General features: G+C 35.2%; 1 protein-coding gene across 1 annotated transcript in view; it reads left to right on the forward strand.

Moving 5' to 3' along the window:
* The first annotated feature begins 1,878 nt into the window (after positions 1 to 1,878).
* Positions 1,879 to 13,739, forward strand: part of LOC150107426 (ran GTPase-activating protein 1-like) — a 295,507-nt gene continuing 283,646 nt past the window's right edge. The window contains exons 1-2 of the mRNA XM_090391286.1: positions 1,879 to 2,140; positions 8,179 to 8,306. Coding sequence (XP_090247412.1) covers positions 2,023 to 2,140; positions 8,179 to 8,306 — 246 coding nt within the window. The 5' untranslated portion in view covers positions 1,879 to 2,022. The remainder of the gene's footprint in view (positions 2,141 to 8,178; positions 8,307 to 13,739) is intronic.

A 13,739-nucleotide genomic window follows, 5' to 3' on the forward strand; every position in this document is an offset into this window, starting at 1 on the left:
AAACACGTCTGAACTCACTGAAAAACAACAACAACTCCTTTAGGATCTCTATTCCTAACGCAATATATTTATTGTCTGAGATAGTGTTGGTTCTATCGATTTTTTTCAGTTTTCGGGACGAAAAAGTCGAGTTACTGGGAGAGAAACAACCTGTTGCCCATGCCAGAGATCGACTAACTCTGGAACAGGTCGAAGAAAGGTTTAGAAAATGTTTCTCTAGTCGGTGACTAGATTTGAACCTAGGTCTTCCTTCGGGCGATCGAGCGCCATGGAGTGCAAGCGGCACTTCTAGTCAGCTATACTGACTCTCAGGGCAGCTAAACTCTACCCTTAGACAATCATGAGGATATCCCAGGACTATTAAAGATTTTTAAGTGGCATGCGGCAAAGACAGCATGCCTGACAGCTGCTTACATCTTGTTGTCCATAACCATATATATTACTGTGTGAAATGTGAGTCCTGTGGTCATTTTTTTTGAACTGTGGAATTTAAAACATGGTTTCCCTGCAGAAATCCTATTTGTCTATGCCAGAGATTATGAAGAATGCCTAGAAAAAATTCTTCTAGTCGGTGACTAGAATCAAATTTAAAATTCTTTTTCATCATGCGTATGAGTACTATGAACGCAAAGCCGTTTCCGCCCGGTTACACTGGTCTTTTTATCCTAAGGATATGCAAATAGGAGAAGTACTTCAAATGCCTTTATTTGTATATTGTGTTTGACAAACATGACCAAGCTTCCCCCTGTCGAGTTGGGTTATTTATCGCAGCATAATTTGAAGAATGACGGTAAGTTGCGCTCTTTGATTGGAAAAGGCCTATTCTCGTCGTGACGAGAGGAATCTTTGTTTTTTTTTTTTTTTTAATTGAAGGTGAGTGAGCCGATCTGATACGGAGGTAGCAAGGTTTTTTCTCCCGCAAAATCTCGTTTTTTATTCCGCATACAGACAAATCAGCCTTGAACTCATGCAATTTACAGACAAAAGATACTAATGGTGGGGGGAAGTAGATATAGCAGATGATGGTAGTGGCGGTTCGCTATAGTTGGTGGATTAAGTGGTGAAGACGAAGAGTTATAGAGCAGGTGTCCTCCTTCGATGAATTTGGACTCCTTGAAAGTGTTAATTCGCCGCTTAGTTTAAAGGATAAAGCAATATAACAATGTTCTCCATTTGACATCACGCATTAGTTTCGGCAAGCTGACGTTCATTAGTAGGATTAGTTAACTAAATTTATGGGATTTATTTTTGCGATATAATTTCTTGTCATCTTTATTATTATAGTTGATTTATTGCAATAACTATTGCTAAGATGAAAATAATCTTTGTGCTCTTTCTTTAAAATAATGACTGATGTCATGGTTGATGGAAATTTTTAGAAATATTTAAATATAAATAAATTCACTGCTTTTCATTATCCGAAGGTGACACTCTCTAGCCTCAACATATGAAACATACATCGATAGATATATGGCTTTAGCCTTCACAATTCCGTGTAGATTAAGATTAGTAACACAATTCCATATTGTGTTACTAATCCATATTACCATATTGTGTTACTAATCTTAACTAGTATTACTCTCTGAAATCGTGTGAATTCTAGAGGCGATTTTTCTGAGTTGTTTTTTTACAACCTCAGTTTTTGAGAGAGAGAGAGAGAGAGAGAGAGATTGACTGACATTATTAATCCAGGAATCCACTGAAGAAAGGGCAATAAAAGTTCCTATTATTAGTGACTAAGGATTAACCTATAGGTTTTTCTTCTGTGAATCTAACAGCATTATTTATTTTGTTTTATTTTATTTTATTTATTTATTTTTTTAATCAAGAACCAAAGGCAAGTTTCTTCAGAGGGCGAATGTTCATGTTATGGGAGTAATGTGTTGTTAGTGATGGTTTGTGTGTGTTTTATAGCTTTATTGTTGGTATTTTTTTAATCTTGCCAATATATTTCACTTCTAATAGTAATTTAATTTATTACTTAATCAGGTAAAAAAAAGTTCTGTATATATTTGTAACATAATGGCTGATGAATCTATTGATTCAGTCGTTGAAAAGTTAGCAGAAGCGACAGTTGAAGATGAACAACGTGAGGTATCTTTTGCCGGGAAATCCTTAAAATTGAATACAGAAGCAGATGGTAATTTTGTTTTCTGTTTCTGTAGTGATATTAGACAGACAAACATTTTTGTTTCTTTTCATGGTCATATCCGGTATTTATCAAAATACCCAAATGCGAATTTTAAAATATAATTTTTAAAATTAAAATGAATTTTGTTTCTTATTGACCATGGTTTTTTCCTTCTATCAGAATGTTTCTCACCAAGCGTTTGGAATTGTAAAGTAAAATGTAAATATCTCTGCAGTTTAAAAATTTTTTTGAATTATGTATACTTTGAATGGCGATTTATTACATATAATGAAATACTAATTTCTTGCACATGGTGGAACTATACCATTTCTTAAGAGGCCTTCCCCCAAGAAATCAAACTTACAGTTTGATTAGTTGAGAATATATCTACAGTTCAGTTTTTAAATAGAATTATCAGTTATTCTTGCAACACAAGAATTCTTTTCGTTTTTAAAAAAATATTAACTTAAAAAGTTATATTGCATTACAGTACTATGCCATCCCTTTAATATTGATTCCATATATTCTCCATCATTCTCAGCTCTGTTTCTCACATGCTAATATGAGCTACCTATCAACTGAGTGATTAGGCTTTTGAGCCAATGTCACACAGTACAGTTATGTGACATTGTCTAAAAGAAATGTCTAATCCTTACATACATGTAAGATTTAGACATTTATTTAAATTAAAAAAAAAACAAACTCATCTGGCTCCTGATATGTACCCACTAAGGGTGTGCAGGATACTATGATAGTACTACATGAAATATTTACATTATTATTAACCTCCTGGCAACAATTTCCCTCCAAATTGTTATTGATGATGAGTCCTTGGAGGTCATGTAATAATAATAAAATGAATCTGATATTTAAATGAACTTCAGTATAGTCAAAAATTATATTTTGGTCTATGACACTTCTAGCAACATTAACCCACCTAGATCTTGGATTTCTTCTGGGTTGTTTTCCTGCTGATTTGACATTCAGCATCTCTTTTTCTCACCTTTCTTCTTCTTCATGTTGGAGGCTTAATGGAATGTATACAGCACTCAGAAAGGATTAACATAGGTTTAATACTTCCTATATTTCGTCCTAGTCACTAGGACATCTTCGGGGATTACAAAAACAACTAATGTAACATAAACACAAATATTATACAATACTAAGCCCAACCACGTGGGTGACACTAAAGTCCTATCTAGGTGGAGCACCCTCTAAGGGTGGTTGTAGGTGGCCTAGAATGTAAGGTGGGACCTCTGGTGATGAGTGTTTCCCAAATCTTTGGAAGCTTTCTGATTTCTTGATTTCTGAGAGCTGCTGCTGCTTCTAAGAATAGTCTCTCTTTCTTGAATTTGCTGTGGTGGAGCATGGTGGTTTTCTTCCAAGAGACCCTGTGGGTGGTGTCCAAGACAATGCCATCACCTTAATGGAGGTGATGGCATTGTCTTCCATTAAGCCTCCAACATGATGTCCTCACAGCACTTAAGCCTCTACACATACTTTCTTCCTTTTTCTTCTTCTTCTTATTATCATTGCACAGACAACTCTATGGAGTAAAGATTTATCGGGAGAAGCCCTAAACATGCCAGGCACTATCCAATTCAAGCAATGCCTATCATACTTTGCTTTCTCATTCACTGACTTGACACCCACAACAGACACTGACATGTTCCACTCATTCAATACCCTCCAAGCAAAAAAAAAAAAATTGTCCTCAGACCTTTGCTAACCACACCCTTGCTTACTTCAAGAGAGGATCTCTAGTTCTTTCCCCACCAATCCTGTTCAAAAAATTTCCTCTTTATCAATCCTTTAAAAACCTTTAAGTAATTTTAATGTCTCAATTATATCACTCCTTATCCACTTATCGACCAGTTTCTGTTACCCCAAATCTTCCACGTCCTTATAAGGAGCATTCCATAGACATGACAGCATCTTGGTCACTTCCTGTGGATCCTTTCCACCTCTTCCTCATCTCCAAGAAATCCAGATAACTAGATCTATGCACAGTAGTCCAGATGGAGGGGGGGGTCTTATCAAAGCCTTATAAACAGGTGTAATAACCTCCTTAATCTCTGCTGGTTAGTGATCTTCAGTAACTAAGTAATCCAATGAGCTGTTTTATCCACTTTTGCAATATACCCTCTGAACTTCAACTTCCTATCCATCAACACCTTCAAATATCAGTTTCTTGAAGTACAGTTGTTCCATCAATTTGGTGTGCTGGCAATCTGTTTCACCCTAAATTGCATAAATGTATACACTTTGTTACATTAAATGGACATTTGTTGTTGTTCTTTGACCATACTGCCAGTCTGTTTAAATCATCCTGCAAAATTTTAACATTACCTGACAGTCGCTCTACCCAATTTTGCATCATCAGCAAACTGATATTTCCTCAGATCATTTCCTATATCATTAATGTATAAATTAAATAGCAGTGGCCAAAGTACAGAGCCCTTTCACATGCCCCTAGTCACATCATCTGATGGGCAGATGCTGTTTGGTATCTACCCATCAACCACCCTCTTATCCACATCACTAACTCCATATCCATCCCCATTTGCTGCAATTCATTTATCAGAATTCTATATGGCCTGTGAAAAGCTTTTCTAAAGTCTGCCAGTATCACAGTGTGGCCATCACCTTTATCCAACTCAGCTGTCACTGTATTATAAATAAATTACTGAAGTATACTTACCTTTCACAAAATCATGTTGTCTCCCTCACCCGTATATTATTCCATTTCTATCTGCTGATTTTGGAGTTCCAATTTTTTTATTACCTTGACCACTATTTCTGGGATTTGGATTGGTCAATGTCCAAGCTGGCATGAAATTCTGTCATATTGTTCAATCATTTGCATTATGGTTTAAATCAATAAAAAACAGTTTGGTTGTCTAAATCCCAAATTACCAACCCATCCCTGTTTGTTTAGTTCTAGGTGGATACCCTAACAAGGTTCACCATGAGAAGGTGAGGATTGGACATTAGGTCAGAAGTCCTGGTCAGTTCTCTGTATTCCCTACAAACTACTTGGATGTCACCTCCCAGTTGCACCAGCCTTTGTTCCTTATGCATTCCACAGTTGAAGTCTGCCATAATAATTACTTGCCTGCCACTCATTGAGATTATTTGCCAATGCATGCCATCCACATCATTTTTGCATCCTCTAGTCTGTAGCAGTAATTCTTTTCACTCTGTCCTGAGAATACTGTGTCCTTCAAATTCTATCCCACTAACTACAAATACAATCAGGATAGTTCAGATGGAGAAACAAAATATATAAATAGATTGAAGGTCATGGGTAGTCCTTTCCCCACCTTTGAACTATTTTTTGAACCATCTGAAAGATACCTTGTTCTCATCCATTCATCACCAACCCTCTTTTTGGTTCTGTTACATCAATTGTTTTTGTTGTTTGCCCTCATTCTGAAAATGGATTTACCACTTTATTACATTGCATCAGTAGCCTTTACCCATGCATTCAATTCACCCTGGGAAAAGAAAATGCTGGTAGTTTACCATTCTTGGACATCCTTACTTGAACAGCCCCTGGTACTTTGTTAACCTAACCAGTGTTTATTGGATATTGACCTTTCCTGGCAGATACATTCATAAAAAGAATTTATCTGCCAACAACAAGAACTTCTCACTATCAAAATTTTAATGGAATAAAATTTTGATAGTGAGAAGTTAAAGACAATTTTTTGTGTTGTCTTTAACTTGCAGAGCCAGTTTCTTTTTGTTCAAATCTAACAGATAATTGATGCTTATGTTCCAACACAAATGTATATGTAGCTCAGTGGAAGTGGCTTGTGCCTTCCACAGCATTGTAAGTTCATTTCGAGTTACTTTTAATGAGCCTTTTTTGGCCAGTCAATCTCTGGAACTGGTGAATGATTTTTTTTTCTCCTAGAAATTCGTTTTTTCATCCCTTAAAACTCAAGAGAATTGACCGTAGAACCAACACTATTTTCAAACAGTAAATATAATGTTAAGATTAGGGACCATGAGATGGCAGCACTTGTCACCTACCTCTCTTCACAATATGGCATGTGTTATTAGTGATAGCCATGGCTACTGGTGGAGATTGAACTGCTCCCTCAGTCTTGGAAAGTTAGATAGGGCTAAAACGGCCTCACCTACACCCTATATGGGAATAAAAGGTGTTAGCTGATTGTATTTATTTATTTTGTTTATGTTCCAACCCTTTGTTCCAAAAGGATTCTTTGACAGACTGGAGGGTTCCAATTCCTTATATTTCTGTTATCTCTGAACCTATTAGTAGAATTTTGAAGAAGTATCACCTTAATCCTGCATATTTCCTTATCAACAAAATTGCTCATCTATTACCATCTATCAAAGACAAACTGTTCTCTTTGTCTTTAGCTGGTATTTATTAGAGAGTGTAATTTGATATACTTGCAGGCAGGCCATTCTGTGTGTGTGTGTGTGTGTGTGTGGAGGGGGGAGAGCTAATGAACATCAATAGTACAATGAATAAATGAAACCTCAAGAGTCCGGTCTGGCACAGCATAGTATTAACACTAAAGTGAGTATTCCTGTGGGATGAAGTTCATCTTTTCTACAGAAATAGTTTTAAATATGAATGTCTTTTCTAAGAAAGTGTCCTCAAACCCTTTTATGCTGGCCTAACTTGAATTGGAATGATTATTCCCCCCCCCCCCCCCAAAAAGTTTGGGAGATTCACATTTTATTTCAAAATAAAAAATTATTTTTAATATTTTAATGTTATTTATTAATAATTTCTAGCATGCAGCAACCATTTTTAATTGATAAACCAATTGTTGTATGTACCCCTTGTATTTCCATTCTTTGATTTGCTTGTTTCCCTACACTGATGATGATGTACTGTTATTTTCAGTACAAAAATATTTCTACTTTCATGAAAGTTTATTACTGTGGCTATTGTGTTTTATATTTTATATTGTTTTATATGTTTACATAGTGTTTTAGGAAAGATATTATTATTATTATCATTACTTGACACCTCCATAGAGTCCGAGGACTCATCTCATGAGGACACTCTACTCGGCCTCGCTAAATACATCTACCCCTCTCCACTACTACTCAGTTCTCCTAAAATGACACTACTCTTACCATCAACACCATCTATTGCCCATCATCACTATCAACAGTATTTTTTTTGTCTGTAAATTGTGTGTGTTCTGAAGAATGATTTGTCTATATGTGGGATGAAAAACCTGAATTTCCAAGAGGAAAACCCTGCTATCTCCAAATGGGATCGACTAACTCATCTTCAGTTGAAAAAGCTTTTGGAAAGATATCAGTGAAATGTTGACTAAGCTAATTAGTGTAATAAATATAATTTATTAGCCTTTTATGTTCTTCTGATAATAAAATTAAAGAAAAAATTACTGTCAAATTACTTTACACCCAAGTTTCAATCAGTCTAGCTTTGCTGTTTTGCCAAATATGTTGTTTAGACTTAAAGACAGATATGCTACACAGAATAAAAACAATTTGTTGAAGTTTTCCCCCTTTTCCAACTTGCACGTGGATTACCAATTTAGAAAAATTGAAAATCATGTAGCCGTTAAATGTTTAAATACTATGTGTGTGTGTTTTGTTCAATTCAGTTATATTTCTTCACATTTTTTAATGATTGCTGTCATGTTATGTTATGCTGAGTGGATAAAGATACTTTTTATTAAAGGTAATATACTGATCATTTTTTACCATTTTTCTTCTTTTATAAGTGGACATATCTTGTCCGCTTATAAAAAAATCTATATGCCACCAATTAAGAATTAAAAAATACTTTATTGTTGTGAATTTATTTTAGATAATGCCCAGGTTGGTGTTATATACAGCTTGTGATTGCACAGCACTCACATAAAGGTTTTACAAGTAGTTAAGTGGAAGTTGCTCGATTTGCAGTATATCTGTCCACATCCAAAGCTGATATATATAAAATTTTAAATTTTTTGTGCGTGGATTGATATATCAGTAATTTTATATATATATATTAAAATTAATTATCATGTTTTTTATTTTTTAAGCTGAAGAAGTTGTGAAAGCTATCAAGTCTTGTTCAGATATGACGTGTTTGAAACTTGAAGGGAATACAGTAGGGATTGATGCTGCTAAGGCAATAGCAAAAGCACTTGAAAGTCAGCCAAAATTTAAGGTATAATAGTTTTGTTCTAAGTTAAAATGTTAGTAATTTTAAATCAGCAGTTCTCAAATGCCCATTGTGGAATCCTTAAAACCTTATATTGGAAAACTGTTATTTATAATAATAAGATAATCAATTATGATTATAGGATGAATCAAAAATATTTTTTTAGTGCCTTAAGTTTGGATTTGGTTTAAGTGGTCTATTTTGCTACTGCTGTTTAAGATTTCAATAAAAACTTAAATTATTTCATTTGTTTCATTACACAGCTCTATTATATCTTCTATGGCTATAGATCCAAAATTCTTAGGATTCTGGATTTTGGACAATGTATATATGACCAAACACACAAACAACTAAAAAGTACTATTATTGAAAAGTGAACAGTTTGCTGTAGTTTCCTTTGACACAGTACCAAGAGTCTAAATTGTTGATAGAAAACTAGTCTATCATGAAACTATAATTGTGATACTGAGATTACCATACATTCTTTCCACTCCTGTGGAATCTTCCCAGTTCTGAGAGTCAAATTATATGGCCTGGGAAAAGGAATAGCCAGTTCAGTTGAACACTCTTTTAGTTTCAGCTGTAGCTTCCTTTGACACAATACCAAGAGTCTGAATTGTTGATAGAAAACTAGTAATGAAACTATAATTGTGAGATTACCATACATTCTTTCCACTCCTGGGGAATCTTTCCTGTTCTGAGAGTCAAATTATATGGCCTAGGAAAAGTAATAGCCAGTTCAGTTGAACACTCTTTTAGCATCTGTGTTGATATCCCATCAGTTCCTATGCAGAATTCTTATTCAGTGTGTGTGTGTGCAACAGCTCTGATACTTCCTCCTCACACACTTTTCTTCGTACATTGAAGAAGTAGCAATGAATTCAATGTTGCATATACCAGGTTGATAGCTTTTAGCAAAATGGCTACTCATTAGTTGAACATGCTCTTCTGCATCAGTCACCTGCATACCATCTACATTCAGTAGCCTTATTCTTTCAAATTCATTCATTGTTTTACTTGCAGCATAACAATAGAATTTTTTTAGTTGTCTTTAACTTGCAGAGCCAGTTTCTTTTCGTACTCACATTTAGCTTTCTGCACAACACTTGTGACTCTTCTGCCTTTGCTTCTTATAATTATCACAACTGATATCATTGTCATAAACACAGTATTCCTTCCACATAATATTTTTCTTACGAAGCACTTTCTTAATGATATTACACATCTATTTCACTCCTACTCTATTTATTCTTTGAATTCTAGGGATACTTTCTAATAAATATTTTTAAACACTTCATTGTTGATATCCTTCCCATCCAATAGCTGATACCATGGAACAGAACCCAGCATATTTCTCAGGTGGTCTTAACTTCCTGCTTTATAGTTCAGCATGTAACCTTTTCTCAATGGAACATTCATAAACTTAACCACTTCCCATGTGAATACCACATGATCTTACCAACTGGAAGTAGTTACATTTTTCACTGAAATCGCCTCTGATCTAACACTCTTTGACCATGAGTGCTTTCTGTGACATGCTGCTTGAGGGAGTTGTCTCACAACAGCTCAGTAAATTCAGTTTCATTCTTCTGATGTGATTTCACAAGCTATCAATGTTTGGATAATAATTATTATTATTATCATCATGATTCAAGACTCATGGAGTCACAAGACTCATCGTGGGAGGCCCACCCTAGAAAACACAGTCTATCATACCACTCCTTGAATGCATTGACCATTCATGTTCTCAACGCTATCAGGCAATGCATTTCATGGTTCAACCAACCTCAGTGCAAAGAAACCACTCCTTCCTCTCTTGCTCACAACTTCCTTTTGTAACATTCAGTGGCAGTCCCTCATTCTTGTTCTCCCTCCCCCTATTCCACCAAACAAAAGAACTCCCCAGTGTCAACCTTGTAACTACCTAACAGCAATTTAAAACTCTCAATTATATTACTTCTCCTTCTATCTACCAAACTCTGCAGTCCACATTCCCTCAACCTATCCTCATAACTAACATTGTGCAGTCCTGATATCATCTTTGTTATCCACCTTTGCACTCTTTCCATAGTTCATTTATCCCCTTCAATCCTGGGGACCAAATTTGAGCACAGTAGTCCAGGTGGTCTAATCAAGGCTTTATACAATGGAATGACAACTCTTATCTCTGCAGGTTGGGTAACCAGTGGTGTGTCTCAAGGATCAGTTCTTGGTCCATTCTTATTCAATCTGTATATTAATGACATTGGGAATGATTTGACATGTGACATACAGCTGTTTGCTAATGATGCAAAGATAGGTTAATCAGGCTGTTAGCATACTTCTATATCAGCATAATGAATATGCAGTACTTGTAGAATAATTTGAATTGGCTGGAATTGTGGGCATATAAAAATGACTCATTTCAGTGTTAATAAATGTAAGGTCATGCAATTGGGTCATGTGATTAGATATTCACTGTCATATCATATTGGTGGTATTTATGCTAGAAGAAACTGATCTGACTAGGGATGTTTTAGTAGATAGGAAGTTGAAGTTCAAGGGTCATTTGCAAAGATTGTAAATAGAGAATAACTGCAATGCTGAAATGAACTTTGACATATTAAGATAAGGAAGTCATTTTGTCTCTTTACAAGGCCATGATAAGACATCACTTGGTTTATTGCATGTAGATCTGGTCTCCTGATTTCCATGTGATTCTGATGCAGTGTAGAGAGGGCTAAGGAGAGTATCAAAAATGATACCAAAATTGTGGAATACTGATTTTGAAGACAGCTCGAGAATTTGTTGGTTGGTTACAGACACTAGCAAACAGTAAAAAGAGGGGTTATACGATTGAGACTTACAAACTTCTGAATGGGTTATACAGAATATCAGTAGATGGAATTTTTCATTTTATGGAGGGTGGGGAAAGGATGCAAGGGAAGTTGAGAATGAATGCTGTCAAATGGGGAGTGAGAGCTAGATTTTTCTCTCATAGAATGGTGCGTGATTGGAATGGATTACCCTTGGATGTTGTGTATGTGCGTGCAAGTAGTGTAAATTAATTCAAGAACAGGTATGACAGCTGGTGTGAATAGTCTGGCCTCCTTTGATGAGTTCGTGACCTCTTCAAAGTATTATTTTTTCTCTTAATAATACTATTATTGGGCATCCTCTGTCCCTTGAGAAGCCATAAAGGAAATGGTAATTGTGAAGAATAAGAAAACTGAATTGTCTGTGATAGAATGTTTTTATCTTTCTCAACAGTTGACCATTGGTCTTTTGGTTTGAATCCTAAGAATAAAGAACTTTTATAATGGCTTTCATCTTAAAGATTGTGGATAAAAAAACTAGAGACTCAGGTTTTTAATCTTTCTGAATAGTCATTGCACCCAGAGAGTACACACACTTACATTGACCCTCCAGCTTATGGCTTAATTGTGTAGGCTGTAATTCCAAACTCTGCAACTGATTTAACAGTGGCAGTGTGATGTGTCTTTTTTTTTTTTTTTAAGGGCAATGCTGCATTTTTAAAATGGTTAATTTTTGAGTAGTTTTGGTTTTTGACATTGAACCATATCATAAAAGGGTAAGATAATTCAGAATTTGCCAGTTTTTTATGCAGTGTTCAAAACATTCCCCTTAAACTCAGCTGCCCTGTTCTCAGACTTGCAGATCTGTCTCAAATGTTATGATGATGTCTTTCCCGCCTGATTGAAGGGTATTTATAAACTTATCACACAAAAATTGCCAAAATTCATATTTAAATTAACATTTCGTGAGAACATAACAGCTTGCTATTTTTCACTATTTATGATAAATAATCCTAGTATATCTCTCTCTTGCTCTAATACACACACACACACATACACACTATACTAAATTTTGAATGTGGAGACAATCAGAATTCAGAAAATACATGTAGACTTAAGGTTTCATTTTATTGTGAGTTTTTGTGTTGATTTGCAGTGTTTTTAGCCTAAATGTTTGTTTATAATGGCACAAAAGAAATTGTATGAAAATAGTCATACAATTTCTTTTGTGCCATTTTCATAGACAATTGGTATGTAAAACTGAAATTTACATACGATACTTACATTTGTTTACATATAATACATACATTACACACCAGAGTTAAAGATCGGTACTATCAACATAAGAAGCCCAAATGGCAAAGAAACGGAGCTAGCTGAGATATTATATAAGTACCAGATCGACGTAATAGGGGTGACTGAAACAAAAAAGACAAAAACTGGTGAGATCTTTCTCACCAGTTTTCTTAGCAATAAATACAAAATGTTATATTCAGGCAATGACAATCAAGGAAAAGAAGCAGTAACTATAGTATTCAACACTAAATATGAGGCTAATCTTCTTGAATGGCAGTCAGTCTCAAGTAGAGTGATGTGGGCAAATTTGAGAATGAGGAACTGGACAATGAGACATTTGTGCCCATGGTCCCACAGAAGGTTCCTAAGGTAGATGGAGGAATTTTTTGAGGCTTCAGAAAAAGCAACAGACACAATGAAAAAGGAAAAGTTGGTCCTTGTTGGGGATCTAAATAGCAGAGTAGGAAATGATTGTGAGATATACAAAAATATTTGGGAAAATTTGGAGAAAAGAGCAAAGCTAATAATAATGGCAAATATCTGTTGGATTTCTGCTCAGGACATGGACTGGTTATTACTAACACCATGTTCCAACATAAAAATGTGCACAAATTCACATGGAGAGAAGAGGCTAGGAATAAGAAAAGTCTCATTGACTGTTATTGTTGATAGTGATGTTTTCTCCCTGGTGCAGGACACCAGTGTGTATAGAGGATTTGAAATTGGAAGTGATCACCATTTAGTCTTGAGCAGGATAAAACTGAATTTCATATTGAAAAGAAGAACATGTAAGAAAGTTTTAAAGCAAATAAAAGTTCAGCAGCTCTTAGATGTAAACTGTAGACTAAAATACACAAATATTATTCAAGAAAATATGAAAGAGTTTGAGAACAGGAACCAAACCTTGGAGATTCAGTGGTAAGCCTTGAAGAAAATCCTGATTGATTCAGCTAGAGAGGTATGTGGTGAAGTTGTCTGCAAGGATAGAAAAAGAAAGTTAAAGAAGCAGTGAAGGAAAAGAAGAAAGCATATCAAAAGTTCCTGGCAAATAAGTCTGCATGTGCTCTTAGAGAATACAGAGACAAATGTAAGAAAGCCAAACACTGTGTAAAACTGGCTAAACAAAAGTCATGCGAGGACTTTGGCAAGAACATAGAAAATAAATATCAAGAAGGTGGTAAGATATTCTGGAGGTTGTTGAAGAAGCTTAGGAATGGAGGAGAGAGTGCTGTAAAAGAAGTTAGAGATGATAAAGGTGACATGAAAATGGGAGAAAAAGATATCCTTGAAGTGTGGAGTAATTACTTTGAAAAATTGCTAAGTGAAACAAGCAGTGATAGCACAGTGG

The sequence above is a fragment of the Typopeltis vanoorti genome, chromosome 4 (assembly GCF_054136105.1).
Source record: "Typopeltis vanoorti isolate ZY-2024b chromosome 4, IOZ_Tvanoo_1.0, whole genome shotgun sequence".
Classification (NCBI taxonomy): Eukaryota; Metazoa; Arthropoda; class Arachnida; order Uropygi; family Thelyphonidae; genus Typopeltis; species Typopeltis vanoorti.